The sequence below is a fragment of the Cenococcum geophilum genome (genome assembly GCF_001692895.1).
Source record: "Cenococcum geophilum 1.58 unplaced genomic scaffold K441scaffold_22, whole genome shotgun sequence".
NCBI lineage: Eukaryota > Fungi > Ascomycota > Dothideomycetes > Gloniales > Gloniaceae > Cenococcum > Cenococcum geophilum.
In genome coordinates this window covers 600306-627057 of record NW_027137580.1, presented here as the reverse complement: position 1 = coordinate 627057, position 26752 = coordinate 600306, and the positions used below count along the sequence as shown (strand labels likewise).

The window sequence follows — 26752 nt, the reverse complement described above, 5'->3', positions numbered from 1 at the left end:
CGCATAGGTATTTTGCTATTATGGCAATTCTCGCAGGCGTTGTTCAATGACTCGCGGGCTCGGCGGGGAATAAGATGTCAAGCATGGACGCGACTGGGGTTGATGTGGGGTTTACGGGGTGAGGAACGCCAAAAAAAAAAGACCGTTGATAGTTGCCTGAATGCTCGCCGGTATTCGTCTGAAGCTTAATGATACAGGCACTATTTATTTTCGTTAAACAGAGTGGTGTTTTTAAGGATGGTGGATTGGCCTGGGTAGTTTTCTTGGGATCAGCGGCCAGACGGTTCGGTGTGTGACGTTACGGGCTCGGGTTGCAGCTTAGCGAACAGGCACGCATAGGTGGCTGCATGGCTGTTTTTGGCTTTGGGTCTGGCTCTGGCTTTTAGCTTTTGGCTTTGGCTGAGGCTTGAGACTGGTAATGGCACTGATGATGTGATGATATGATGATAGTAATGATAGTGATGATAGTGATGGTACTTAGTTGTGGTACTCATAAAGCAGTCAATAATCTGCCTGACTAGACTGTACTGGGATCGCGGTAACATTGCCTACTCGTATCTGCATTGTTGTCTGAGTAATGGCCAGTCTGACATGACCTTGGTCCTATCCTGTTCCTGTCCTATCTTGGGTGACGCCTGGGTAGTTTAACGATGGGGAGCTAGATTTCCCCGCTTCCTATTCATACACTCGTGAAGGCCTCCGAGCTGTTCAGCGGGGGATGAGGAGGGTTACAATATAGCCGTAAGTAGGCAAAGACCTCACCAGGAGAGCTGTACAAGTTGGTGGCGAAGAACTTCATCAGCTCGTCCGGAGCGGCAGCGGTTAAACGAATCACGGCTGAGGGCTGTCTTTCTACTTGGCGCAGCGTTCTGCGCAGACCAGAGATGCAGTAGTGCCAGTACGCGCAGACTCTGCCTTTGCATGTTTAAATGGCCGAGACATGAAGAGGTCCGGGAGCATGCAGGTGGTGGTAGAAGCAACTTAATGCCCTACAGACGAGATGGTTACACGAAGAGAGGGGCGCTATCATTGGGGGGGGCCGGTCCTTGTCCGTGCCTCCGCTTGGTGCTGCTATCTGTCGAAATCCCTACTTGCATACTGTGGTGCATGAGCCCGTCCTGATGGAATTTGGGGGAGCTTGGGTGATCAGATGGCCTAGTGCCCCCCGCCTACCCGCCGCTGATGGGCTCGCTCCCCTGGCCGCGCTGTGCTTGGCTGCCGAGGAGTCCAGGGCGTCTGCTTGCCCCAGAAAATAAACAGTTTCAGAGTTTGTCTCTCGCCCTGAACTTTCCCTTTCTTGGCCACGCGAACTCCCGCTCTCCGCTGATGCCTCTCTTGGTGTGCCTCTCTTGGTTGTGCCTCTCTGCTGCATAGACGCTCGCCATGCTTCTCTGCTCCAGCTCAAGCTCATCGAATTCATTATTCATTCGGGCTCATTCCACTTTCATTGCCCTCCACGTTCCTCATTTCCTCATTCCTCGTTCCTCGCTGCCTGCTGCACTCGTCATCCCGATCCGACCTTCTCCTTCTCCAAGCCTGACTTCTGAGCCAACCTGAAACGTTTGCTCCTCTCCTATCCCGACAATCACCACTGCCCTCCACCACCACCCACCATCATCCACCGCACCCACCCCCCCAACACCCGCAGGCCTGCAGCATCAGCTCCATACATACTACGCTCCCCTCCGCTCCCTGTCTCCCGTTTGCTGCGCCCTCCCACCTCCGATCCCATATTCCGTCCACCCAACTATCCTTCGATCAGCTTTCTGGAATGTCGTCGTGTCGCCCGCTCCCATTTTCGCAGTAATCTCGTCTGCGCGCACTGCCGCACAACCACTCATCGTCTAGAGCCGGACCCAACAGAACGTCTCACTTCATATTCGACAAGGCTTCGCGCGTGCTGGCATTCCTATTGATCGCATCAATCGAGCCCACCATATTGCGCAATCTGCCGCACCTGGTCTAATACTCTGACACCTCGCTAGACGGGACATCTTAGCTCAATCAAGCTGAGGTGACAGCAGCTTGGGCACCAAGCTCTGCGCACACAAAAGCGCTCAAAGAAATTCCGATTGACAACAAAGCCTCCGAGTGCGTGGGCGCATATTCGTTACCGTTGCACAACCGCTTCTACTCCTTAGACTTTTTGTACTCACTAATATCACCACCACCACCTCCAAGATTCCTCGAGGAATTGCATCCCGCAACGGAACTCCAAGTCCCCAACCATCACGCATTGTGCGACTGGATAACCGAACTATTAGCTCATGGCTGTCTCCATGCTCCACGCTCCGTCGCGAGCTTCGACCTCGTCCTCGTCATCCTTCATACCCGTTTCACGGCAAAACACAATGTCCTCCCACGATGGGTCACGTTCTGTGCGACAATCGAAGCGATACTCGGTCACCGCCCTTTATTTATCCATGTCTGCGAAGGAGAAAGATTTGGAAATTGAGGATGATTTGGCAAAGGGTATATATGCGGACAGAAACGTATAATTCCTTGTGGATACTAATGGTTGTATAGCTCAAAAGATACTGAGGGAACTGAAGGCGAAAATTTCCTCGCAATCCAAGAAAAACTTCGTGCTTGAGAAGGATGTGAGATATCTAGATTCGAGGATAGCCTTGTTGATCCAGAATCGCATGGCTCTAGAGGAGGTACCTTTCCCAGCTTATGTGTTGTACTGGCTAAGGCTAACAACCCCCCGCAGCAAAATGAAGTCGCGAACCATTTGGACGAAGCCGCTGAGCTACAAGAAGGTTTCTTTCCAAATGACGAGAAGACACAAAAATACGGAAACTTGCTATTCCTTCTCCAGTCTGAGCCGAGGCACATTGCCCACCTATGCCGCCTAGTTACAATGGCGGAGATCGATTCGCTCCTCCAAACCGTCATGTTCACAATCTATGGAAACCAGTATGAGAGCCGAGAAGAACACCTGTTGTTGACCATGTTTCAAGTAAGTCCCGGTATGAGCATATTATAATAGCAAATGCTAATATAGGAAACAGTCCGTTCTCACCTATCAGTTCGACAACACCCCTGATTATTCCTCCCTGCTGCGCGCGAACACTCCAGTATCTCGAATGATGACCACATATACCCGGCGAGGACCGGGACAGAGTTACCTTAAGGTTGTCTTAGCTGAGCGGATCAACTCACTAATTGAGCTCAAGGATCTGGATCTCGAAATTAATCCCCTTAAAGTCTACGAGAAGATAGTTGCTGAAATTGAAGAGAGTCAAGGAAGTCTGCCACCAACCCTTCCCAAAGGTGTTACGGCAGAGCAGGCCGCGGAGAATGAAACGGTTCAGCAGATTATCGCACCACGGCTTACCATGTTGATGGAAATTGCCAATTCTTTTCTGACAACAATCATTGAAGGTTTAGAGGAGACGCCTTATGGTATTCGGTGGATCTGCAAGCAAATCCGAAGTCTTTCGAAACGGAAATATCCTGATGCGCAGGATCAGACCATCTGTACTCTCATCGGAGGCTTCTTCTTCCTAAGGTTCATCAACCCTGCCATAGTAACACCGAGATCCTACATGCTTATCGATGCAACCCCGGCGGAGAATCCCAAGCGCACTTTAACTTATATTGCCAAGATGCTGCAAAACCTGGCAAATAAGCCATCGTACGCAAAGGAGCCTTACATGGTCAAGCTACAGCCTTTCATTCATCAGAACAAGGAACGCATCAACAAGTTCATGTTGGATCTGTGCGAAGTACAGGATTTCTATGAAAGCCTAGAGATGGACAATTACGTTGCGCTTTCGAAGAGAGACCTGGAACTCTCCATTACACTCAACGAGGTGTATGCTACGCATGCGCTCTTGGATAGACATGCTACTGAGCTGGTAAGTGTGCGAAAAGAAGTCGATACCGACTTTCGATTTGACTATGGGCAGGCAAAGGATGAAAGCTCCCACCTGAGCGTCCTGTTGCAGGAACTGGGGCCAGCACCCGCCCAACTGCCACGGAAGGAAAACAGAGCGATCAATCTACCTTTATTCAGCAAATGGGAAACGCCTTTAGACGACCTTACAGCAGCTTTGGATATTACCCAGGAAGAGATTTTCTTTATGGAGGCAAAGTCCACCTTTGTAATGATTCTGCGCTCGTTACCTCCCAATACATCAGTCACTCGGAGGCCACTCAGACTTGACAGGGTAGCAGAAGCGGCTGCAACTACGAAGAACGACTCTGTTATGGTGAAGAAGGGAATTAGAAGCATGGAGCTTCTGAGCCAGTTGCAGGAACTTGGGGTGATCGATAAAGAAGACGGGTTTGCCTTGCTGCGGGATGAGGTAGAGCAAGAGCTGGTGCATCTAGGCTCAATGAAAGATAAGGTGGTCGAGGAGACCAGGAAGCTCGAGGAGGTTTTCCGAACAATCCGTGACCATAATGCGTACCTTGTTGGCCAGCTCGAAACGTACAAGTCATACCTACACAACGTTCGGGGCCAATCAGAAGGCAAGACGAGAAAACAACAGAAGCAGCAGGTCCTTGGACCGTATAAATTCACGCATCAACAGCTGGAGAAGGAGGGCGTAATTCAGAAGAGCAATGTCCCGGAAAATCGACGAGCGAACATATATTTCAACTTTACCAGTCCTTTACCAGGCACTTTCGTGATATCGCTGCACTACAAGGGTAGGCCATTCATAACGCTCACTTTGAGGAGAATAAACACAATCTGACAATTTATAGGGAGAAACCGAGGCCTACTCGAGCTTGATCTTAAGCTGGACGATCTTCTTGAAATGCAGAAAGACAATCAAGAAGATCTTGACCTGGAATACGTCCAGTTCAATGTGACAAAAGTGTTAGTACTGCTCAATAAGAGATTTGCGAGAAAGAAGGGCTGGTGATTATTAAATAACCACTCCACTAACTGGCTAATTCTCTTTTTTTTGTCTCCATGTGTGATGTCTTATCTGGCGTATGATGCATTTTCGTCGGAAAGTATGTTTTCGGTACAAACGGGGGGTTCTGGTGTTGCTCGGGGTTCTTGACGTTTTGGAATTTTTGGGATACCCTGGAGAGGAGTGTGGCGGGATAGTTGTGTGATGGAGAGAGTACGGAAAGGACTAGAGAACCAAATTAGTGCAGATACCGGTGACGCACCTTTGTTTGAATGGGTTTGCTGATCGAGTTTGTCTATTTGCCTGGAGTTTTTTGTTCCATTCCCATCGATCCTTGTAATACATCCCCCACCGCCGAGGGGGAATTTTTGCCTTTCTTTATTTTTCTTTAGTCTGCCTTTTTTTTTGCTCCTTTACTGATGGGATTTGCAGCTGGGGCCTTTCGGCTGGACCGATGGTGTCTAATTGGAGGCTAGGCGGGCTTGGGAGGGTGTTCTTTGTCTGGACGATATCCATGTACGATAATCAGTATAATCGAGCTCAAGGGCTCTCCGTTCGTTGACGCAAAATTCTGCTGCCCAAGAGTTCCCAAGTATAAAGACTACTTGGTAATATTGTGACTCTGAAAATAGCAGGTCACGTGCCAATATGTCACCGCTCCAAGGCTCGAGTCGAATCACGCAGTGAAGCGTAGTTATAGTCATCGGGCAAGTCTCTTGAGCCCACACCACGACACCACGCCTTCTCTTTTGTTTCGCATAACCACTCTTTACTCCACCATCTCATACAGCTCCTGAGCGACCTTGAGCTCATCATGTCTTCCTCCATTGCTATTCCCCAGCGGAAGAAGAAGATGCTCAGCGATAGTCATGTTGCTAGCTCCGCGAGCTCGTCCTCGTCCTCTTACGGAAGCTTTGTGGACACTTCTCGGACTCCCCAAGCTTCCTCATCTGTCCTCACACCGTCCGCTCGCTATTACCATGATAGACGGCCTTCGCTGTTGAGTAGGTCACTGTCTATTTCAGTTCACTTTCCGGCTCCTGAGCTTCGCCTTGCGACTGCCGTCCACGCACGAGACCCTCAAGAGGCTTTGAAAGAAACAATAGGGCTTATGCTTCTTTGCCTCAAAGTTGCTTTAAGTGGTATCGTGGCTGGAGGGGTGGATGGCGGGCCTGTGGCGGCTAATCATCGATTTGCATGCGGATGAACAGAAAGAAAGAACACAGCTAATGGAGCCCAGGTTCTTCCATTTCGAAGACCGAACATATTGTTATTAATGTCGGCAACTCCGATTCGCCTAGGCTGGTATGTGCACGCATTGCCAATCTCAACGGAAGCAGTGGAGTGTTGACATCGGATAATTGCAGATAACGTGCGTCAAGGCATCCCAAGGCTTCGACTGGAACCAGGGTACGTATCATAAGGTCCCATTCATCTATTAATATGATTGGCACTACAGTGACACCCTGACGCTCTGCCAGTGCCACTTTATGGTCGTTTAGAAGCATACTAATGGTTACTTCGAGCAGATATCTTCCTCCCTTCCTACACCGACCATGACTCTGGCGACTTGGAGCGTAAACAAGACCCTGTCGAAGATATCATCCTTACCGACGAGGAGATAGCCTCCATGTTCCCTCAGTGAACGACTGCATAGCTGGCATATTGGTGCATTGGCGCATTCTAGGGCTGGGATTGGATTAGATAAAGTGTGGCAGGCTTGACGGAGTTTGTCTAGGGCATATCGAGCTCTTTCCCCGGCTGAGTTTCTGTGAATTTTTAGGGGGGCTAGGTGGGCGTTTATGAAAGGATGGCGACGGTTGGACTGGCAGTGTTTGATACAATAGCGTTCATCTTTTAGGTATTATTTCTGCGGCATTTCAATATTAGATAGCGGTTGAGCGTATATCACAAGGGTGATGGCTCCGTTCAGCAGTGGTTTTGGCAATAGCAATTTTGATATAAATATGTCTCGAAAAATTTGCTGTTCAATGCTTCAGACTATCAACTCTTCAAAACTAGACGCCGACACCGGCCCCTCGAGCCTTGTGAGCCCTGCAACTGCACCCCACCTCCCCGCTCGGTTCGCCCTCCCTAAAGCGGTATCCCTGTCATTGCTAGCTCCGATCGCACCAAAACACCAAAACACCAAAACAATCTCCTTCGCCGCGCTTCTAGGCTCGCTAACATCACAGAACCTGCCTTGCTTCTTTTTAATTCTACTCCTATCCTTCCCGCCCGTTTTACGAAGCATGGAATCTGTTCACCACCGCCGCGTCGAACTCCAATCCCCGGCTGATTTCACCTTTCTAGAGGGCAATGTTAAACGAGCTGCGCGCCAGAAAATCGACCTGCACCTCCCGCCAACCGCAGCACCAGCTGGTGAGGATGAGCTGAGGAAGAAGGTTGAGGAACTGGTTGAGCAAGTACAATGGCTGGGTTGAGAGAGCATCAGACAAGGGGAGCTGATGCGCCGATAGTACATCCGGAACACATTCGCGGCCGCAAAGCAAAACATCAGCATCAATGGCATGGACACGGAGGAGGTGGAGAGGCACGAGGTTGGAGAAGGTAAGCCATCAACACCTACCGTCCCATAAACCCCAATTCTCTCGCGACGGCCCCCCACCGCCTGCGAAACGCTAATGGCCGCTATTGACACGAGTTTTTTTATTTATTTTTTGGTACAGAATTCGAGCCCTTTGACTCTCGTCTCAAAGACCGCCTCGAAGCCCTGACTGCGCAGAAAAACTCCCTCGTTGAGAGAGTCGCCGACTTGCGACGTACCGCGCCCGCACTTGCCGCTCAGGCGTACCGGGCCGCCTTTCTCCAGGAATCCGAACAGTGGGAGCAGGAGCATAGAACGCGAGAAGCGAAGGCACTGCAGGCGCCTGAGAGCGTCTTAGATTTAGGTGAGCTGAGGCGGTGGGACGAGGTGCAGAGAACGTGGGAGAGGGGAGCAGAGGGGTTGAGCGCACTGAAAGGCGGATTGCCGGAGACGAGGGCGAGGCTGGAGAGGGCAGGTGAGGTGGTAGGGTATCTGGAGGGCAAGTAAGGGCGTAGGTTTGGGATATTACTAAAACCCCTACGTTATAGATTATGGATTTGAGAAAGGTGTTTTGGGACATCTACCCCCGTTTTTAGCGGATTCTGCTGCTGCTTTTGGAGGCACTTGCGCCCCTAAGATTATGGCTAAGGTTAGGCTTATTACGGGGATGCAATTGGTAATGTTATTCCTGAGAGTGTTCACTCTACTCAGTAATTAGGATATATAACAAGATTATATTGCCTCCTCGGTATCGCTTTGTTCATCTAGCTTCCTTATTCTTGTCGTCTTTTAGAAGGCGAGTAACCATATCAGCTTTCTTACTCGGATGCGATCCGCTTGTCTCGTTTCCCTTCGTCGTACCAATTCCAGATCTCCTTGCTGATATGCTCGATTGGGACGTTACGCTCAGCATGAGCAGGGCATTGACCTTTTTTTTCATACGTCGTGGTTGTAGCTGCATTTGGGGTTATCCATACGAACTCTGGTACCACATCAAAGTTTTGAAGACCTTCAGTCCATGTTTTCCACTCGCTGAAGAATTTTTCCCGAGATTTCGAGTGTTTATCTGGCGCTAGCGTGATCTGTAAAGGGAACATAAACAATTTCTGCTTTGCGTTCTTTGCGCTTCTTCCTCTCGGTCTAGGTCCGGTATAGACTATTATCCCATCGATATTTCGAAAATTGAACACTTTGGGTATATAAAGAACGGGATCATTCTTAGTGGTGTCGAAAGATGGAACGTCATCCTGGAAAAGAGTTACACCCATTGGATGATTAAGTTTCGGCGTAATATTTAGACCTTGTAGTAAAATCCACGCCAAGATAGCTTGCTCCATCACAAATCCAGTAACACATGGGTTGGTAGTGTACTCGGGCAGCGACTGCCAGATCCCTTTGTCGAAACGCGCTTTATTCTCAAGTACCATCGAAGCTACGGCATTGCGGCATATGCCACATGTATAGTGCGCCTCAAACTCCCCACGTTCAGAGTCATATTTGTCGTCGTAAAAATACCGGTGGTCGACGAGATTTGGTATAAACTTCGATGATACCCAAATAAACCGGCCAAAAAGACAAGCCCTCATATATTGGTAGTGTCTAAAGACGTTAGCGAAGTTACTTAGGTAGTACGAATATAGCATACCTCTGCAATTCTCCTGGTTCTTTATAATATCGTGTTTGAATTTCCTGCTCGAACGCCCAGGCCTGTTCGTAAATTTCAGTAAAGAACTTAGCGGCCAGGTCGATCGTGCCGTTCACGACACATTTCTCCAAGAACCATGGGATGCGGCCGGTGAAGTCTTCGACTTCATCCTTCGTGTAGTCTCCTAGTTGAACCTCTTGCCTCTGCGCCCACCAATGCTCCATTTCCTTCTAAATTATAGTTAGAAGCGTCCACTTTTTATAAACGAATTATTGCTCCTAAGACCTACCTCAGTTAAGCCTCCATAGACATACATTATTTCGTTACTAGACTGCTTTAGCGGCTTGTTGAGAATCGAGTAGTTATTTGCCGATGAGGCATGGATTGCTTTTCCCGTCACCTCTATGCCTTGCAACCAGTAACGCAATTCTGCCTTCTTGTTGATGGTAGGTTTGTCGTCCCCCTCCTCCTCCTCTAGAGCGTTGAGTTGATCGATAACAAAAACAACATCGCTTTGGCCTTGAAAGAACCGATCAATCTTTTCCTGGGTATCCAGCGCCATAATCCTCTGTTGCTTGCTCTCATCGTCCGCCCAGGCAAATAAAGCTGCCGCTCTTATATACGGGACTGGCTGTTTCATAAATTCCCGACAATCAGGGATGTATACAATTTTTTCCTCCCTAGCTGCTAAACAACAGACAAGGGCAGCTAAAAGATGAGACTTTCCATAGCCCCTAGTTCCATAGATAGTGAGAGCAGAACGTTGACAACTGTGACGGATACGCTCGAACTCCTCTCTAAGTTCCACAAAGTTCTCCCGCCCCGTATAATACCAATAACTTTCGTAATCTTCGCTATTAACTTGGAATCTCTCCGGCACTGCGTAACCAACGAAAGGGAAGGGCAATTTGGTGTCGAAGGTGGGATTAGAAAGTTGGAGGACAGAATTGGGACACGAAACGACGTCTTTGGGACACGAAACGGGTAACTGATCGAGCTTTTCAATTTCCAACCGGATACGTTCCCTTTGCTGACGAGCACTTGCGGCGAGCATCTGCAGTTCAGTATCGGTTTCGCTCTCCCAACGCGGCTTTTTAGAGGCGGGATCGGACATCCCCGCATCTTCGCGATATTGTCTATTTCCTATAGCGTTGTTAGCATACTATCTACGTGGTATATATGGTATAAAAGACAGTAACTTACTCTTTATACCGGCGGTCTCTATCCCGACAATCTCCGCCGATATCTTCGTGAGCGTCCAGCTCACCCCAAAGGCTAGATTGCATTTTTTTCTAAAGAATTCCTCGTCACCAGCTTGCATTAAGAAAGCCTCCCCTGATATGTGTGCCGCTTTGAATTTCTCAAGTTGATCACCTTCAAGCAGTTTCGATCGCTTTTGTTGGATCCACTTGAGCAGCTCGTCCTCATCCCACTCTTTCATCTCCTCGATTGTGGGATTACGTACTGAGCTGTCCATGGCGGCTGATAGGACGGCGGGACGTAGGCGTAACAAGTGAAGTAGGAGCAAGCACCAGCAGCGGCAGGAGTGGTGGCAGAGGGCAAACGAGTGGAAAGAGAAGGCGCAATAGCCAAGCAGTAGATGATATTAGGGTCAGGATTTCAAGATGGGGGAGGGGAGATGAGAAAAGCTTTGTTGGAGGTGAAAGTGGTTGGATTGACAAAGATAAACCCAAACGGGGCGCGCCGGGATAGAGTTTACCAATTTCAGCTTAACCAAGGGTTGCCCTAAGAACTAGGCCCTAAGAACCAGGCCTAAAGGCTCCCTTCTTAACCCAAAGAGGCAACGCACTGCGCCGCCTGCTGCCTACCACCCAGGCAACAGGAAAAATCTTCGAGGTGACCCGGACAATACCAAAAACGACTTTGCACGCCGTCCAAAAACTGGATGATTTCATTTTATTGGAAGAGTCTGTTATTCAACAGACGGAAGCCGCGACTTTGCATGGTCCGCAAGGATCGTCAAAAAGCACTATTGGAATTAATCAGCTCTCAGGCTTTGCTGGACCCAGGTGCCAGAAGGGGGCACTGAACATCAATGGGATATTGTCCACGTGCTATGCTTATGGCTACAGGCAAAACTCCTTGTACGGTATGGGTTTTGGCGCCAAATGTATCATAATACCAATATATCAAGAGTCACGTGTAGGGTGAATAAGCAGTAAAAACTTAATAAAAAGTGGATCTTAAATCCTAAAGGGTATAGATTATCCTCCTTACGGGCCAGATATACGCAATTAGTTATACCGATATTGGTGGTAGAGTTTAACGATATCGTCGAAAATCAGATAATCGTTAATTACACCAAAAAAGTCTTGATTAGGGCGTGTAGATCGTAATACCAAAGGTATCGTTATATACCTGGTATCGTATTAAGGAGTTTTGCCTGTACGTTATTTAGCCCTACGCCCCTCCCGCCACATTTCGGCTTTGGCAAACTTCAAACTTGAGATCGTCATTCTCTTGGTTAGCCTTGCGACAATACCCTGAGCACGAAGTCATGANGCAAAGATTTTCCTCCCTAGACGTCAAGGTGGAGAACATCCTCTCCCGTCCTGTGAAGTATGTAATGCTGATCTGCCCTAGGTTATTACTCATGAGCTGTCTAAGAGTCTTTGTCCACTCCGAGTTACAAATATTTATGATCTGTCCTCAGTAAGGCTTCCGGCCCCCAATGGCAAAGCTCGGATACTGATGGTTATTTCAGCGCATATTTCTTTTCAAGTTTCATAAACCCGACCATCGAGAGCAGTTGATCATCGACTCTGGATTCCGATGCCATCTCACAAGCTATGCGCGTTCCACAGCGGCAGCTCCCTCACCCTTCGTAGCACGCCTGCGGAAATTCCTTAAGACCAGAAGAGTCACATCAATATCCCAAGTTGGCACAGACCGGATAATAGAATTTCAATTCTCGGATGGGCTGTATAGACTCTACTTAGAGTTTTATGCGGGTGGCAATATCGTTCTTACTGACGGGGATTTGAATATACTAGCACTGCTGCGGAATGTCGACGAGGGGGCTGAGCATGAGAAGCTTCGCATCGGTCTACAATATAACCTGTCCTTACGGCAGAATTATGGAGGAACTCCGCCTGTGACTAAGGAAAGGGTTCAGGAAGGGCTCCGGAAAGCAATACAAAAGCAACAGGATGCAGAGTTGGCTGAGAAGAAGGCCAAGAAACAATCTAAGGACCTTCTTAGGAAGGCATTAGCCGTTTCGATAACGGAATTTCCACCTCTTCTTATTGATCATGCTCTAAATATCGCTAATTTTGATGCTCGCATAAAACCGGAACAGGTGCTGGAAGACGAGTCCCTCCTAGACAAGCTGCTGGCTGCGTTAGAAGAAGCGAAGAAAGTGGCGGAAGACATCACGAGTGGAGATACTACTACAGGCTATATTCTGGCGAAGCCAAACCCGGCCGCTAACCAGTCCAAGGAGGAGTCTTCGGAGGCTCTTGGTTCTGAAAAGGCGCCTGGTTTACTTTATGATGACTTCCATCCGTTCCGACCCCGCCAGTTCGAGGATTCTGAATACACATTCCTGGAGTTTGACGGATTTAATAAGACGGTTGACGAGTTTTTCTCGTCAATCGAGGGGCAGAAGCTAGAGTCACGATTGCATGAGCGCGAAATGAATGCAAAGAAGAAGCTAGAACAAGCACGTCAAGAGCATGCTAAGCGAATAGGTGGACTCCAACAAGTGCAAGAGCTGAATATTAGGAAAGCAGAAGCCATCCAGGCAAACATTGATCGAGCCCAAGAAGCGACCATTGCAATCAACGGCCTCATCGGACAAGGCATGGATTGGGTTGAAATTGCAAGGCTGATAGAGAGGGAGCAAGGCCAACGCAATCCCGTCGCTCAAATGATCACGCTACCGTTGAAGCTTTACGAAAATACTATCACACTTTTGCTTGACGAGCCGAATCTCGAAGCAGAAGATGAAGGATATGAGACGAGCTCAGTTAGCGGGGACTCAGATAACGAGGAAGATCGACCTCAGAAAAAGAAAAAGGCACCTCCAAAACCTGTTGACAACCGGTTAGCTATTGATATTGACCTAGGTCTGTCTCCGTGGGCCAATGCTAGCCAATATTATGATCAGAAGAAAAGCGCTGCTGTGAAGGAAGAGAAAACAGTGCTAGCATCGTCAAAAGCGCTCAAGAGCACCGAGAAAAAGGTTACTGCGGACCTCAAGAAAGGACTGAAGCAGGAGAAAGATGTACTTCGGCCAGTGCGGAAGCAATTTTGGTTCGAGAAATTCATTTACTTCATCTCGTCAGACGGGTATCTAGTCCTTGGGTATGTATCTCTAGTATTCCAAATGAATGCATTTGCCAAAAGCTGACACACATTAGTGGTAAAGATGCTCAACAAAATGAGATACTATACAGCAGGTATCTCAAGAAAGGAGACGTTTATGTCCATGCTGATTTGCATGGAGCGGCATCCGTCATTATCAAGAATAATCCTTCTACTCCAGATGCCCCAATTCCTCCCTCAACTCTTTCCCAAGCTGGCAACCTTCCAGTTGCGACCTCGGAAGCATGGGAATCAAAAGCTGTCATGTCTGCTTGGTGGGTGAACTCCGACCAAGTGTCCAAGACAGCACCAACTGGTGAATATTTGACCACTGGGGGGTTTATGATACGGGGAAAGAAGAACTTCCTACCGCCAGCGCAACTAATTCTAGGCTTTGCTGTTATGTTTCAAATTAGTGAAGAAAGCAAGGCAAGACATGTAAAATATAGGTTAGTAGATCAAGCAGCTTCTGGGAATAGTACAGCAGAAAGTACGACGCTACAGCAGGCTAAGGATGATCAAAAAGAGCAAGCACCAGAAGAGGCATCAGAGAGCGATAGCGATGAAGACTTCCCTGACGCGAAACTGGAGTCTGCTTCAGACAACAGTGACACAGAATCAGAACCAGGAGACCACAGCAACCCATTGCAATCAACAGGCGGGATTCAATCGGCGCAAAACGAACAAGACCCGGATTCTGAAGATGAAGTTGAGGACGTAGCTGACACAACAACTGGTGGACCTCAACATACCGAGCCCGGGATAAGCAAGGCAGAATTATCCAGCGATGAGGAAGAACAAGAGGCTCCATCGGTAGCTTCCTCCGCGCAAACACAGAGCAAATCCGGCCCCCGCCACCTCTCTGCTCGAGAACGCCGTCTTCTCCGTAAAGGCCAGACGCCCAGTCTTACGCCAATTGCCTCCGGCCCTCCTTCGACCCGTGGGCCGGCAACGGACGACGAAGAAACGCCCTCAGAGGTTGATGATACCGCATCTCTTACCGCTAGCACACGTGAAACGCCCGCGCCGTCATCCTCAAACCCTCCAAGTAGAGCAAACAAAGGTCCCCTCCCACGGGGTAAACGAAACAAAGCCAAGAAGCTTGCAACGAAATATGCCGATCAAGACGACGAAGACCGCGCCTTAGCACTCCGTCTTCTTGGCTCGAAGGCCGGTCACGAAGCTCCAGAAGCGCAGGCACAGGCAAAGAAATCCAAGGAAAAGGAAGCGATGGCCCAGAAACAGCGTAGGCGGGAGCAGCACCTCCGGGCCCAGGCACTAGGGCAAGCAACGGAGGAAGCGCGACGGGCAGCACTCGGAGGCGAAGCTGCCGACGCTGAGGACGTCGTTGACGAAGAGGCCGCGAGGCTAGAGCTCGTGGGACTCGACTCTTTCACCGGTCGTCCATTGCCAGGCGATGAGCTCTTGGCTGCTGTCCCTGTCTGCGCGCCTTGGTCTGCGTTGGCTACATATAAGTATAAAGTTAAGTTGCAGCCTGGTATTACAAAGAAAGGCAAGGCGGTTAAGGAGATTCTGAGCCGATGGGATGCTGCAGGGAAGGATCCTAGAGCCGTCGACAAGAAAAGTGAGGATAGCGAGAGGATATGGCCAAGGGAGATCGAATTAGTTAGGGGTTGGAAGGAAGCAGAGATCTATGGTATTGTGCCAGTAGGGAAAGTAAGGGTCATGATGGCGGGTGGGGGCGGTGGTGGTGGCGGTGGTGGAAGTAGTGCAACTAAGGGTAAAGGGAAAAGCAGCAGAGGTGGCAGAGGGTCGAAGAGATAGAGGCAATGTAACCGCCACAAATAAATGCACGAGCCCAGTTATTAGGCAAACAACGTCACCAGTTCTCCAGGATTGATTCCACGTCATACTCCTGTGCGCCGCTGATAGATGTGTAAACGCAAGTGACTGATCGTTTTGTTCTTGTCATTTCATAAGGATTTTGGACGAGAGTTTGAAGTACTTTGAAAGTGAAGATAGAGAAGAAATTTCTACTCCCCCAAAAGTGTTTTGCTTAGGAGAAAGGAGTGTAAGTATTAATTTGATTGGCCTTATACGTCCAATACTTCGGAGAAGCCTATGAGGCCCCTCAGGGCGCGATCTGGGCCCATAACCAGGAGGTTCATTGGGTGGCGCAGCGCTTAACTTTCTGAGCGGTTAAAGCCTCAAAGCCCCCAGCTTTTGGTCCACACCCTCAACCACAAGCAGTGCCTAGCATAGAGATGCAGTGTTCACAAACGCCACCCCACCCCAGTAGCCAAAGAGCATCTCCTCTATGTGCCACAGGAGGCGCGGCTGATTGAGATCGCTATTTTATTCCTCTTTGGTTGTTGCAGCCTGGGAACCAGACGGCCCTCCTTTAACGTCCACAGGCTTATTCGGATTCGAAAGATAGCGAAGCACACTGTCAGAATGCTCTTGCAGGACAGCAAAAGCCACCTCAGGCTTGGAGGTCTTAGAGATGTTTCGTTTTATTCTCATCCAACCCGTCGTGAACCTTTTTTTGACTCCGAACACCAAAACTTCGTCTTCCTGTTACCATATAATACAAAGAATCAAACCAGGTCTTCCGAAGGAGCCGAATCTAATAGTATCCTCTCATCTGAGAGCCTAAGCTAGGCATCCGTTTAGACAAATCTTCGGCCTGTTAGCTTTCAAGTCGTTAAGCGTCTTTCAACTCTTCATTTTATTTTTAGTCAGGTACTCGTTGCGACTTCACCGAAATTTCCAATAACTTCACCAAGGGATCCTACTGTGTGACTATTTGTTATTTCGGACATGGATTATTTTACTTTGAAGAAGATCGTGTTGCTTATCACAGCATCTTGTACAGTACTTGCCGCAACCGCAAGCCCGACGGCAACAATCACGCAAGCACCAAGTCTTATAAAACGTAGTCTTGACCCGGCAATTATTGGATATACATCTACCTTTGGCACTTGTAAGTTATATATGGATTATACACAAATGTCTTGATCTAATTGGACCGTTAATCATAGACTCACCTTTTCACTGTCCCTCGAGCTCGATATTCCTCGTCTACGGGACTTACGGCAGATGCTGCATCGCAAGTAATGTCGACTGTTTCATGCCAACAGCATGTCTCAGTGGCTCTATAATGATGAATGATCAGTATCAAATAACATGGTATGCTATATTGCTACTGCACCCTTTGTTCCGTGAAGCACGTTATGATACTAACTGGGATGTCCTACTCAGTAACGGCACTGGCTATCAAACCTCATGTATAACTGGCACGGTGTACCATACCCCGGGTGATTCTTCTCCCATTAGCAATTTCCAGTGCTGGCCATCTTGGACTGGTGGAAACTGGAACGCTACACAGACAATTACAGAGCTCCAGCTAGTATGTGTACTCCCAAATCAAAACGGAATCACCTAACGGAATCACCGCGCAGTCTGTCTCCGCCTCTTCTCTAAACTCACCACCAACTCCATCCTCCACCATATCACAGGTGACTGTCCTAGTCACAACAACAGCGACACTAACCGTCTCAAGCGTCACGGCGTCTGGTGCCAGTCCTACAGCGACAGTCTCACCCCATGCAAAGAGCAAAGCCTGGATAGCAGCACCTGTCATTGTCGGCTTTGCTGCCCTTTTATTCATCATTTGGCTCATCGTTTATTTAGTTAAAAAACAGCTAAATGCAGCTAAGAATACAGGCATAGCACTTGCCAATCAGAATAATGGAGGACCGATTCCCCGACCAGACTGGATCGAAAATAGCCGGACTAGTCCGGCTACTGTATAGGCGTCGGTAGAGTTCGGTTAGTCTCCGGTGAACAGATTGACGTGATTCGTTGGTTTATATTAGCTCCTATTGGTTTGGAGAGGGGAAGGCTTTAGCGTAGCTTGCGAATTGTAAGTCTTTCGCGTGTATTATGGAATGCTCTTCGGTTATGTAACTTGGTTCTGGCCGCTGTTAGAAGCGTTGTGTACAGCTGGGTGTAAAAAGCAGGAGTGCGCCTGGAAGGCTGTGTGGTTATTTTACGAATTCTTGGATGGCTTTACGAAATCGAGTATCACGAATGTGTGAGAAGATATGCGCAAATATAAGGGGGAATAGTTCGTTATGTTTTTTTTTTAATTAAAAACCAAAACTGTTACATGCATGTTAAGAGAAAGGTGTGAGGTGATGGAGTTACAGTCAAAGCCCCTTATAACGATACGAGTTATTTGGCCGACCGTATCGTAAAACTAAGGATATCGTTGTATTCCGTATTTGTATGTAAGTTGGTAGCCTATCAGGCAAGCTAGTTTTATAATAAGTGGGGTAATTTAGGGTAGTAAGCGCGTATTTTTTAGCGTTTAAAGCTAGAAAATCTGTAACGGCGTTATCGATTAGGATTTTAATGTCTTGCTATAATAAATAATGTAGAATTAAATATAGAGAGTAAGATCTAAGGGTTATTTTAATATATTTAAATCGATATATGATGGGTACTAATGGCTGAATATATGGTGAGTAAGCGTTAAATCTAACGAATTAAAATCTGCTTATAACGATTTTGGTGAAACACTTCAGCGATATCAATATTGTAATGTTATACCGAAAAAGGATAGATCAAGGGTGTAGATCGTAATATAGGAAATATCGTTATATACCCTATTTTGTAATAAGGGGGTTTGACTGTACTTGGAACGCGCTACATTGTACGCCATCGCTAAATTTTCTACGCTAGGTCATCCTATATATGTAAGAACTTACTACCAATAGTGAAATGCAGCAAAATCTTCCGGGGAAAACCCCAGTCCGTACCAGCAACCGTGTGCGCCAACCTCCGTTGGGGAAGCCTCTAACAGGTACACTTAAGCAACAGGCATCAAAACGTCAAACGCCCCTGTTCCAACCTTGCTCATTTTCCCCACCACAATCCGCGCGCTGGGATTCGTCAAGTCATCCCAATCCTCCTCTAACACCGCATCGCGCAAGAAACCAACCGTAGTTTCAAAACTCATCTTCATAAACGGACTCACGTTGCTCTTCAGTCCCATACGGTTGAAAGGCGTGTATCCACCACCTCTTGTCATAGTATCCGCAATGAGATTGAGATGCCGATGGTCGACCGAGATACCGTGACCGCTAAACACGGCATGCATTTCGCGGATAATAGAAGCACGACATGCTTCGACGCCGTAGAGATGTAGCATAGCCGCGATGTCATTAGTGGAGATACGGTGGGGGTCTATGATGTGTTGGTAGTCACGCATGGCCACCAGATTTGCACCTTCAGTCATGACGATTGGTATGCCAGTGTCCTTGTTCGTCACAAGATCACGGGTGGACACAACACAGCTAGAAATGCCGGGAATGACCTGGATAGTAGCGAAGTGGCAAGCTTCTTCCACGAGATGTAGCATGAGGAGTTTGGCTGTTGAAGCGTCATACTCGAAGGTAATTTCGCACCACTCTCCGGCTTTATTGTCGAATTTAAACTTGCTAACATCAGGATAAAAAGTCTTGATTCGGTCTTCCCGCGCAGCTGGATCTTCGGCGACAACTTGGGTTTCAGTTTCGGACTCGCTGTCTGATTCAGACTCAGCGTCAGAGGCGGTAGGAGTGTTCCCTTCACGCGGGCTGCCGCCATAAGCTTCATCCTCCACCTCAGTGTCTGGAGACGCGTCTCTGCGGCCTTGGGTAGCAATGGCTTCTTCGTCATCATCTGGGGCGTCGAACTCAACACTGTCTTCTCGGTTGCCCCGTTGCTTCGCGTTTGTAGCATCGCCATCATTTTCGCCGCCGTCACTATCTTCACCATTATCACCGCCCTCTCTCTCCGCCTCTGGGTGTGATGCCTCTTGCTCCACAACCCCTGCGGATGCTCCGATGGTAGGCAAGGCGTCAGACTTTGCGGCTATCTTCAATGATTTTTCTTGACCTTTCTTCTTTAATTCTGTTCGAATTATCTTTTGGAGACGAGGGATGAATTTCTTTTCAAGGGACATTGTGATATCTTCCACTTTGATGGCGTATTCCTTGCAATACTCTTCGGATGGATAGAAGTCCAAGCGAATTTTGTAGACTTTCGCCTGGTCGTATGCTGTACCCTTACCAATTTTTTCAACGACAGTAGCCTTATCAACGACAGCAGACAGAGGTAATCGGCTAATACTCTTCGCGAAAGTTTCGCCGTCTTCTTTCGATATCTCGGGATGGAGATGTAGAGTCATTGTTGGCGTGGAGATATTGGCACTAGCAGTCATGACGATTTCACGAAGACGAGGGATACCGAGCGTGACGTTCTTTGCCGAGTGTCCTGCCAAGTGGAAGGTGTTGAGTGTCATCTGAGTGGAGGGCTCTCCGACGGATTGGCCAGCAACCACCCCGACGGCTTCACCTGCCTCAATGATAGACTTCAGGTACTTGACATCAAGTGCTGCTTCAAAGTTTTTCCGAACGACAACACCTTCAGGGTCCTTTTTCTTCTTCTTGAGGAGCTTGTCGGGATTCACGTCGCAGTACTATAAGAAAGCTATATTAGCAAGGCACCATAAGCACTAACAGAGTTGAACGAACTTCTTTTCTAGCAGCATAAAATTTTTCGGAAGTGCTGCCACTGAATCGGCTTGGCGAGTAAACTGAAAGTGCTGGATCCATTGCCGCAACGTCTCCAGTTTTCCTGGTTTTCTTGAAGGCCGCCTTTGTCCATTCTGCAGCTTCAGGACTTTGAATCTTTGCGAAGTCCTCACTCATGTTCAAAGATTGGAACAAAGAGAAGAAATTCTCCGCCAAAAATTTAAAGTCGTTGAGACACTTCTGCTTCGTCGTGTCCAAGCCATCCTCTCCATATAAGAATTGGATCATGCTACCATCGGCATCACGAACAGATGTATCATATTCAACTTTAAGACCCTCCATCCCTTTGATAAGACACCTTTGGAGGTAGCCAGAGCGTGAAGTTTTGACAGCGGTATCAATAAGACCCTCTCGTCCGGCCATAGCGTGGAAGTAGTATTCCTGGGGTCTTATACCGGTCAAAAAGCGGTCCGTGATGTAACCGCCAGCTCGCACGCTGGGTTCGAAGGGCTTGAAGCATGGTAATGTCTTCCCACTGGCCATGACCGGCACACGTCGACCTTCCAGGACTTGTTGCCCAAGATTGCAGGAAATGAGATTTGCGTTGACCTGACTGCCTTTTGCACCGGAGCCTGTCATGGCCTGCATTTGATTTTTTGGAAATGGCTTGATAAGACCTGTAGGTAAGCAAGCTTCCGTGATAGTAGATGACAAATCCTTGGTTTGGCCGTTGGTTAATACATCAAGACCTGACTGCTTTGAATCATCTCTCAGCACTTGTTCCAGCCTTCTCCGCAATTCTGAATCATTCGGATCTGTACTCTCTTCGTCCAATGAAACGTACTTGGCGGCAACCTTCAGTCCAATTGTGTCTGCACCCTTCAGCATTTCTCGCCGAGTGTGATCTCCATCAGCAGTTAGTACCAGGTCCTCTACACCACATGAGAAGGCACGCATGTGCAATAATTTAGTAAGGAGTCGACCGAGAACACTGAGTAGCCTGCCAGCCACAGTATGACCATATGTCTCATAAATTGCATTGACAAACCCTCCAGCACTAGGTCCAATCTGACTCTTATCTAGAATGCCGCAGAGAAGGTCGCCTTCTTGGAAAACCACAGTCTGCTCCTCCGACTTTGGTCCCCATAATTTTGCATTTGTTTGAGATTTCGAGGTTAGTGTAAGACCTGGGTGAGTTGGGGGTTGAATGTTCTTTAGTATAGTGGTAATTACTTGCTTTCCAGTCCACATAGCTCGTGGTTTGAGGATTGCGGGGGTTACTGTGAGTAGTGTTCCAGATGTCGTATGACTATCTTCTGGTCGAAGAGAAGCATAAAGAAGTTGCTGATAGTCCTCACGATTGAAGAAGGTATCCCGATTTGTGATCCATACTCCCATGGAAATGTGATCCTGGATCAATCCTCGGAGGGGCTTTCCAGCAGTTGCCGAAAGATATTGGTGATCAGTATCTGCAATTGTCGCAGCTTCAGCTCTTGCAATTTCATTTTGCGGGAAATGCATATTCATTTCGTCTCCATCAAAATCCGCATTATATGTGTTGCAGTTAGCGTAGTGCATTCGAATCGTTTTCTCCCCCGGTAACACCCTTGCACGATGTGCCATCATAGAAGGTTTATGTAAAGTGGGTTGCCGGTTCATGATCACTATATCACCGTTATTGAGATGCCGGTGCACCTTTTTGTTCCGGGCGCCATTGACATTTGTGTTTGAAGGAGCAAGTAGTTGATTGGCAAGTGCCTGTCGTTCCTCGAAATTTTTCCTTTTAAGATTGATTACTTGACCATTTTCGTTTTCAATTGCAACAGCGCCGGGCCACTTGTCCGGTCCATTGAGCACAGCCTCTTTCAAATCATAAAAGTTGTGGTTAGTAACAGGCTCTGGATAAGTCAATTTGATTGCGAAGACTGGAGGTACACCAATCTCGTTCGTCTCGATATTGGGATCTGGTGAGATGACACTGCGAGCCGCGAAATTAACTCGTTTCCCCATCATATTTTTTCGGAAAAGTCCTTCTTTTTTCTCAAGGTTTTGCTTGATCCCATCCGCGTTCGATTTCCCTGCATTGCCTTGAATAGGATTGCTGTCTCTATCAATAACAGAGTTAACAGCCCCCTGGAGGTTCACCCAGGCACTTTGTAAGTCGTGGAAGTCGCGTTGACGATACCCTGCTTCGTTTTGTTGGCCATTGATTTCGTTGTATATCTGGCGCATAAGATCGCACGCTGTGAGGACATTTTTGTACAAGGAATTTTTCGGTGACTCCGATATGGAATCACCAGTTTTGTCTTCATTTCGGTATCTGTTTGGAGGGACAACGACGCTCTTGATGAAAAACATATCAGCACTAATTGGCGCGCGCCTTTTTGCGCGTGAGTGAGGACTATATACTAGGCGCAGTATCTCTTCTTCTTGTTCAAAGAGGAGTGCTAAAGATGCAAGAACTTCTCCCGGAGTCATATATTCTTGCGAATCCTGGTCTTTGGTAGATTTTCCGGCATTTGCGGTTGATGCTGTGGCCACATCTGTAGCAATGAGGGTCCCATCTGCCGCATCCTCTGCGTCAAGCATTTCTATGTCTTCATCCTCATTTGAAGACGCAAGATCAGCAACACCTTCGTCCGAATGGATACCATGCCTTTTCTCAGCTAGCTTGCGCCTCTTTTCCAGGATATCGATGGGATTTTCCATTTTTCTACCGGCCTGAACCATCGCAGCTCTGTCTTTTGTGTTAAGAGATTTCCGAAATATTTTTACGTACCGATCTTTTCGGAAGCCTGGGTTCAAACTAGGAATTTTTAGCATGAGATATTTCACTTTCGAACATGAGCTCACCCTTGGCAACTGTGACACTTCCTGCCCTTTGTGATCTCGAGAAGAAATTCTTTGATAACGGCTCGGCGGGCTTCACCGATAGCTTCCGTCTTTTCCATGGAGTTTTCGGCCTTTCTCTTTACTCCAGCTTGCTTGATCATTTTCTTAACATATGTGCTCCTTTGTGCAACGACATGGTCACCATCCTCCTCTTCAGATGTTTCTGAGTCATCTCCTGCACCTGATGCTGTCTTATCCTTTGCCTTATATAAATCCAAGTTGTCGATGTCTTCAGCCTCTTGGAGAAGGCCATATCGAATCAAACGGAGCTTGCAGGAAAAGCGGTTGACCTCAACGCGAGCCATCTTCAGGCGATGGCAGTAGCAGCATTTGGCTCGGAGCAGACGGAGGCATTGGTCCATGAAAGTGAGATGGTAGACGGGCGCAGGTAACTCTATATGGCCACAGTGGCCGGGGCACCCGAATTTCCCCAGGTTGCATGTCGAACATCTAGTTGCAAAAGCTCCACGTTAGATGTTATTTACCACAAAATAAAAGGTGTTGCAATAATAGACAAAATTGCCGTACTTACGGATTGTCGAGAAATGCTCCTAAAGCAGAGTCATGTAGACCACCAGGAACCGGATGAAGTAAGGAATCAAAAGTCGTCGGGTTCGTTATTCGCTTCACAGAGAGAGCTTTGATCTCGTCGGAGGAGAGAAAGCCAAACTCGACGCCTGAGATGGCGGAGGATATGGGTTGTGAGATATTCATAATGGCCAGCGCAGTTCCATTAGTCTATGTAACTGGGCCCGGCAAAGCTCAAAGGAGCTCTTTTCCTGGGATTTGTTTGTGAGCAGCACTTTTCGATGGCGGGACGGGAAATTTTGATGATGAAACGTACTGCCAACACTCACCGCCTGCTAAGGTTCTTAGCGTGACAGCCTTCATCGTTGCTGTCACTAATTTCCAGCACCACTTGCGCAACGACCGCGTCTTGTTTCCCCCAGGACGCCTTAGCTCTTTGACATGATGGTTGAGAAACGGCCCTACCCCGATGATGACAATGGCTTCCAGAATGGCAGCAAGCGCCCAAGATCCAACAACGCCTCGCCCGCTGCAGCTACGAATGGCTCAGCAACGAACAAGCCCGACATGGCAAAGGTCATCGCGGAGGCTCGCGCGCGAGCGGAAGCAGCTAAGGCCCGACTGATGGCTCCAAGCCAGGCTCCGACCCAGTCTCCAGCTGAAGCGGCGCGCGCAAGAATCGAAGCGATGAAGGCGAGAGTAGCAGCCGCGACTGCCAAGGCAGGTGTACCATCACAGCAGCGAGCGCCTGCGCCGGCGCCCACGTATCAGCCGCCGGAGCTGGATGATGGATTATCACGGGCTCGAGGTGGTTTAGGCATAGGACTACACCCGGCTTTGATGGGAGATGTAGGGCAAGATGCGCGATCAAAGGGCAAACAAGCTATGGCGCCGAAGTTTGCAACGACCATGGCGAATAGACGAACGGAGTCTCCGGTGCATAGAGGAGGGAGGGAAAAGAAAGAGTTAGATCTCTCCGGACCTAATATTGAAGAAATCAAGAAGAACCCCTATTTCGATGCCAGTCTAGGTGGACAGACCGCTACCGGTCGCAACAGAATCTCTCGCAAACTCGTGATGAATGAGAAAGGCAAATACATCGCACAAGCAGCTGCGCTACGCAAGGTTGCAGCGCTAGAGCGGATGAAAAGGGAGCTCGCGGAGAAGGCCCGGAAGGCCAACCTTGACGAAGACAACGAGAAAGCGTTTATCGTAGAACAACCTCCAGATGTAGAATGGTGGGATGAAATGCTGATTGATGGGAAAGACTACAGCGTTTTGTCGTCTCCTGACAAGGTCAAAATCGATACTGAAGATTCGATAGTAACTATGTACATTCAGCATCCGGTTCTGATTCAGCCACCTCAAGAGAAACTCGTCCCAACTCCAAAACCGATGTACTTGACGAAGACTGAGATGGCGAAGCTCCGCCGCCAGCGAAGAGCTGCTGATCACAAGGAGGTTCAAGCTAAGATTCGTCTGGGACTTGAACCGCCGCCGCCTCCTAAGGTGAAGAAGAGCAATCTGATGCGTGTATTGGGTGAACAGGCGGTGAAAGATCCTACGGCTGTCGAAGCTCTGGTCAATCGCCAGATTGCTGAACGTGCTGCGGCGCACGAACAGGCCAACAATGAGCGTATGCTCACGAAAGAACAACGGCACGAGAAGCTTGCCACTCAGCAGCGGGCCGACGCAGCTAAGGGCATTCATATGTGCGTTTTCAAGATCGACAGTCTCGCATACGGGAAACACCGCTATCAGGTTGATGTCAACGCGAAGCAGAATGTGCTTACCGGTATCACCATACTGCACCCGAAGATGAACTTGGTTATCGTAGAGGGTGGCGAACACAGCATCAAAAATTACAAAAAGCTGGTGTTAAACCGTATCAAGTGGACCGAGAACGCGATGCCGAACAGTGTACGCGAGGGGAACAAGGAAGCTGAAGCAGCATGGCTACAGTCTGTGGATGAGGACGGGCAGTTGAAGGATATGTCATTCAATAAGTGCACGCTTATATGGGAGGGTGAAGAGAGAGGACGAGCATTCCGGAAATGGGGATCCAGGGTTTGCGAAAATGATACGGAGGCTAAGGAGGCGCTGACCAGAGCTAAGATGGAGAGCTTCTGGGCGCTAGCAAAGAGTTTGCCATGATTTTGTCGAGTAAGGTGTTCGATGCATATTTGGTACTAACGGGGAAAGCTAGCATTCAAGTATGTGCAAAGGGTTGTATTGGGATGATTGAGTTCATTCATTATATGTATAGTAAGTGCCAGCTTAGTCTGACAAGCTGAAATATGAAACTGCTGCCGTGCAGTGTGGTTCAGATATATCGTTGCGCATCGAACTCCGAATGGCTTCGGCAGTACACGCTCTGGAGGATTCAATGGACTATCGTTAAACACAACGTTACTAACCATTTCACGATCTAAGACTCTTAAGATATGATAGCGAGCAAAGGCGTGCAGTTAGTCACAGCTACTTGAGGTGAGCTTTGATTCGCGGTGATCATGATGATCACCCCCATTATTGATATGCAATCCTAGTTATGCACCAAGTGTAGGTAACTTTAATGATTCCTGATCATTCCCAGGAATAAAGCCCATGTTGATTATTAGTGTAAACCCCGAGCATAACATGTCAACAGCGCTTCTATTAGCCTGTCAAGCGAAAGTCAACCCTACTACTATGAAATTTCCTGGGAAGATGAAATTAGTCTGAACATAATCTGTTCGATAAGAAAGTAATGGCCATTGCAAATTACCACTGACGTAATTCTGCTCTAATTCAGACGCTATTGCAAGACTCAGCAAATATTGGGCCTGATCTTTGTCTGCCGTTTAGAAATTATTTCTATATTCTAAACTTATAACCTAACTAGTTATATAACTTAGCTACCCCTTATTTTATAGCTTAATTAGTTCTAATACCTTTTATACTATTTTAACTAACCTATTTATATCTTTTTTTAGTAGTTATACTACTACTAATATAAGGTCTGTACAGTGTGTCCAAGAGTCAGCTACGCTGTTAGCTTCGCTGCCAAGAGGCTGATAACGTAAGCAGTCAGCGAGCTTATAGAGTTATAACAGTCAGTCAGCTATAAAACTGCAGCCAGCTGGCAGCTCGCTGTCTTGGCGGTAAGATTTGGTAGTAAGTTAAAGCTTTTATTAGAAGTTAAGGATATTTAGACCTTTAGCTAAGATCTAGTTAAGCTTACTAGTAAATATAAATACTAAGTTATTAATAAGCGGTTACTATTAGGTAAAGCTCCTATATTACTAATATAAAAGTATAAAGTAATCCTTTTTTTAATACGGTCTTTTAGGTAAAAGAGGCTCTAGCTTAAAGGCTACGCGCTTTACTTATAATTAGTAGTAATAATTATATTAATAGCTAT

The 26752-nt window shown here is 47.8% G+C and overlaps 8 protein-coding genes across 8 annotated transcripts; 6 read left to right on the top strand and 2 right to left on the bottom strand.

Annotated features, from left to right (window-relative positions):
• Positions 1-2351: 2351 nt before the first annotated feature.
• Positions 2352-4877, top strand: K441DRAFT_677525 (GTPase-activating protein-like protein; the record flags this gene model as incomplete). Its single annotated transcript, XM_067651078.1, has 5 exons — positions 2352-2472; positions 2527-2660; positions 2714-2962; positions 3015-4659; positions 4717-4877. 5 exons carry the CDS (start codon positions 2352-2354, stop codon positions 4875-4877), a joined length of 2310 nt encoding a protein of 769 aa, XP_067503805.1.
• Positions 4878-5577: 700 nt separating this feature from the next.
• On the top strand, positions 5578-6763 carry K441DRAFT_660132 (uncharacterized protein). The gene is made up of 4 exons (XM_067648647.1): positions 5578-5875; positions 6112-6176; positions 6239-6281; positions 6401-6763. The coding sequence occupies exons 1-4, from the start codon at positions 5686-5688 to the stop codon at positions 6514-6516; spliced, it is 414 nt and encodes a 137-aa protein (XP_067503804.1). The 5' UTR covers positions 5578-5685; the 3' UTR covers positions 6517-6763.
• A 375-nt stretch (positions 6764-7138) lies between these two features.
• On the top strand, positions 7139-7926 carry K441DRAFT_429797 (uncharacterized protein; the record flags this gene model as incomplete). The annotated part of the gene is made up of 3 exons (XM_067641626.1): positions 7139-7297; positions 7352-7442; positions 7562-7926. Coding segments are annotated over 3 exons (615 nt in total), but the record flags the coding sequence as incomplete, so codon positions are not given.
• A 594-nt stretch (positions 7927-8520) lies between these two features.
• On the bottom strand, positions 8521-10731 carry K441DRAFT_116591 (uncharacterized protein). The gene is made up of 5 exons (XM_067639990.1): positions 10268-10731; positions 9354-10207; positions 9065-9294; positions 8720-9018; positions 8521-8666 (listed from the first exon to the last, which is right to left on the bottom strand). The coding sequence occupies exons 1-5, from the start codon at positions 10539-10541 to the stop codon at positions 8662-8664; spliced, it is 1662 nt and encodes a 553-aa protein (XP_067503802.1). The 5' UTR covers positions 10542-10731; the 3' UTR covers positions 8521-8661.
• Positions 10732-11516: 785 nt separating this feature from the next.
• Positions 11517-15175, top strand: K441DRAFT_696509 (uncharacterized protein; the record flags this gene model as incomplete). The annotated part of the gene is made up of 4 exons (XM_067652893.1): positions 11517-11615; positions 11669-11737; positions 11790-13390; positions 13447-15175. The coding sequence occupies exons 1-4, from the start codon at positions 11583-11585 to the stop codon at positions 15173-15175; spliced, it is 3432 nt and encodes a 1143-aa protein (XP_067503801.1). The 5' UTR covers positions 11517-11582.
• Positions 15176-16092: 917 nt separating this feature from the next.
• K441DRAFT_116556 (uncharacterized protein) lies at positions 16093-17529 on the top strand. Its single transcript, XM_067639989.1, has 4 exons — positions 16093-16334; positions 16393-16540; positions 16613-16760; positions 16813-17529. Exons 1-4 carry the CDS (start codon positions 16172-16174, stop codon positions 17164-17166), a joined length of 813 nt encoding a protein of 270 aa, XP_067503800.1. The 5' UTR covers positions 16093-16171; the 3' UTR covers positions 17167-17529.
• Positions 17530-18035: 506 nt separating this feature from the next.
• K441DRAFT_636610 (DNA-directed RNA polymerase I subunit RPA1) lies at positions 18036-23607 on the bottom strand. The gene is made up of 4 exons (XM_067646482.1): positions 23357-23607; positions 22786-23274; positions 19933-22738; positions 18036-19877 (listed from the first exon to the last, which is right to left on the bottom strand). Exons 1-4 carry the CDS (start codon positions 23536-23538, stop codon positions 18225-18227), a joined length of 5130 nt encoding a protein of 1709 aa, XP_067503799.1. The 5' UTR covers positions 23539-23607; the 3' UTR covers positions 18036-18224.
• Positions 23608-23796: 189 nt separating this feature from the next.
• Positions 23797-25740, top strand: K441DRAFT_611331 (U4/U6 small nuclear ribonucleoprotein; the record flags this gene model as incomplete). The annotated part of the gene is made up of 1 exon (XM_067645568.1): positions 23797-25740. The coding sequence occupies one exon, from the start codon at positions 23797-23799 to the stop codon at positions 25504-25506; it is 1710 nt and encodes a 569-aa protein (XP_067503798.1). The 3' UTR covers positions 25507-25740.
• Positions 25741-26752: the final 1012 nt, after the last annotated feature.

Bases quoted from the DNA above. Each gene is read 5' to 3' on its own strand.
- K441DRAFT_660132 (XM_067648647.1), top strand. From the start codon at position 5,686: ATGTCTTCCTCCATTGCTATTCCCCAGCGGAAGAAGAAGATGCTCAGC. The intron at 5,876-6,111 runs GTAGGTCACTGT...AATGGAGCCCAG, and splicing joins TAGACGGCCTTCGCTGTTGA to GTTCTTCCATTTCGAAGACC. The intron at 6,282-6,400 runs GTACGTATCATA...TACTTCGAGCAG, and splicing joins AGGCTTCGACTGGAACCAGG to ATATCTTCCTCCCTTCCTAC.
- K441DRAFT_116591 (XM_067639990.1), bottom strand. From the start codon at position 10,541: ATGGACAGCTCAGTACGTAATCCCACAATCGAGGAGATGAAAGAGTGG. The intron at 10,208-10,267 runs GTAAGTTACTGT...ACAACGCTATAG, and splicing joins AGAGACCGCCGGTATAAAGA to GAAATAGACAATATCGCGAA. The intron at 9,019-9,064 runs GTATGCTATATT...TAACGTCTTTAG, and splicing joins GAACCAGGAGAATTGCAGAG to ACACTACCAATATATGAGGG.
- K441DRAFT_116556 (XM_067639989.1), top strand. From the start codon at position 16,172: ATGGATTATTTTACTTTGAAGAAGATCGTGTTGCTTATCACAGCATCT. The intron at 16,335-16,392 runs GTAAGTTATATA...CGTTAATCATAG, and splicing joins TACATCTACCTTTGGCACTT to ACTCACCTTTTCACTGTCCC. The intron at 16,761-16,812 runs GTATGTGTACTC...ATCACCGCGCAG, and splicing joins CAATTACAGAGCTCCAGCTA to TCTGTCTCCGCCTCTTCTCT.
- K441DRAFT_636610 (XM_067646482.1), bottom strand. From the start codon at position 23,538: ATGAATATCTCACAACCCATATCCTCCGCCATCTCAGGCGTCGAGTTT. The intron at 23,275-23,356 runs GTAAGTACGGCA...TTTTGCAACTAG, and splicing joins GGAGCATTTCTCGACAATCC to ATGTTCGACATGCAACCTGG. The intron at 22,739-22,785 runs GTGAGCTCATGT...AAAAATTCCTAG, and splicing joins AAGTGTCACAGTTGCCAAGG to TTTGAACCCAGGCTTCCGAA.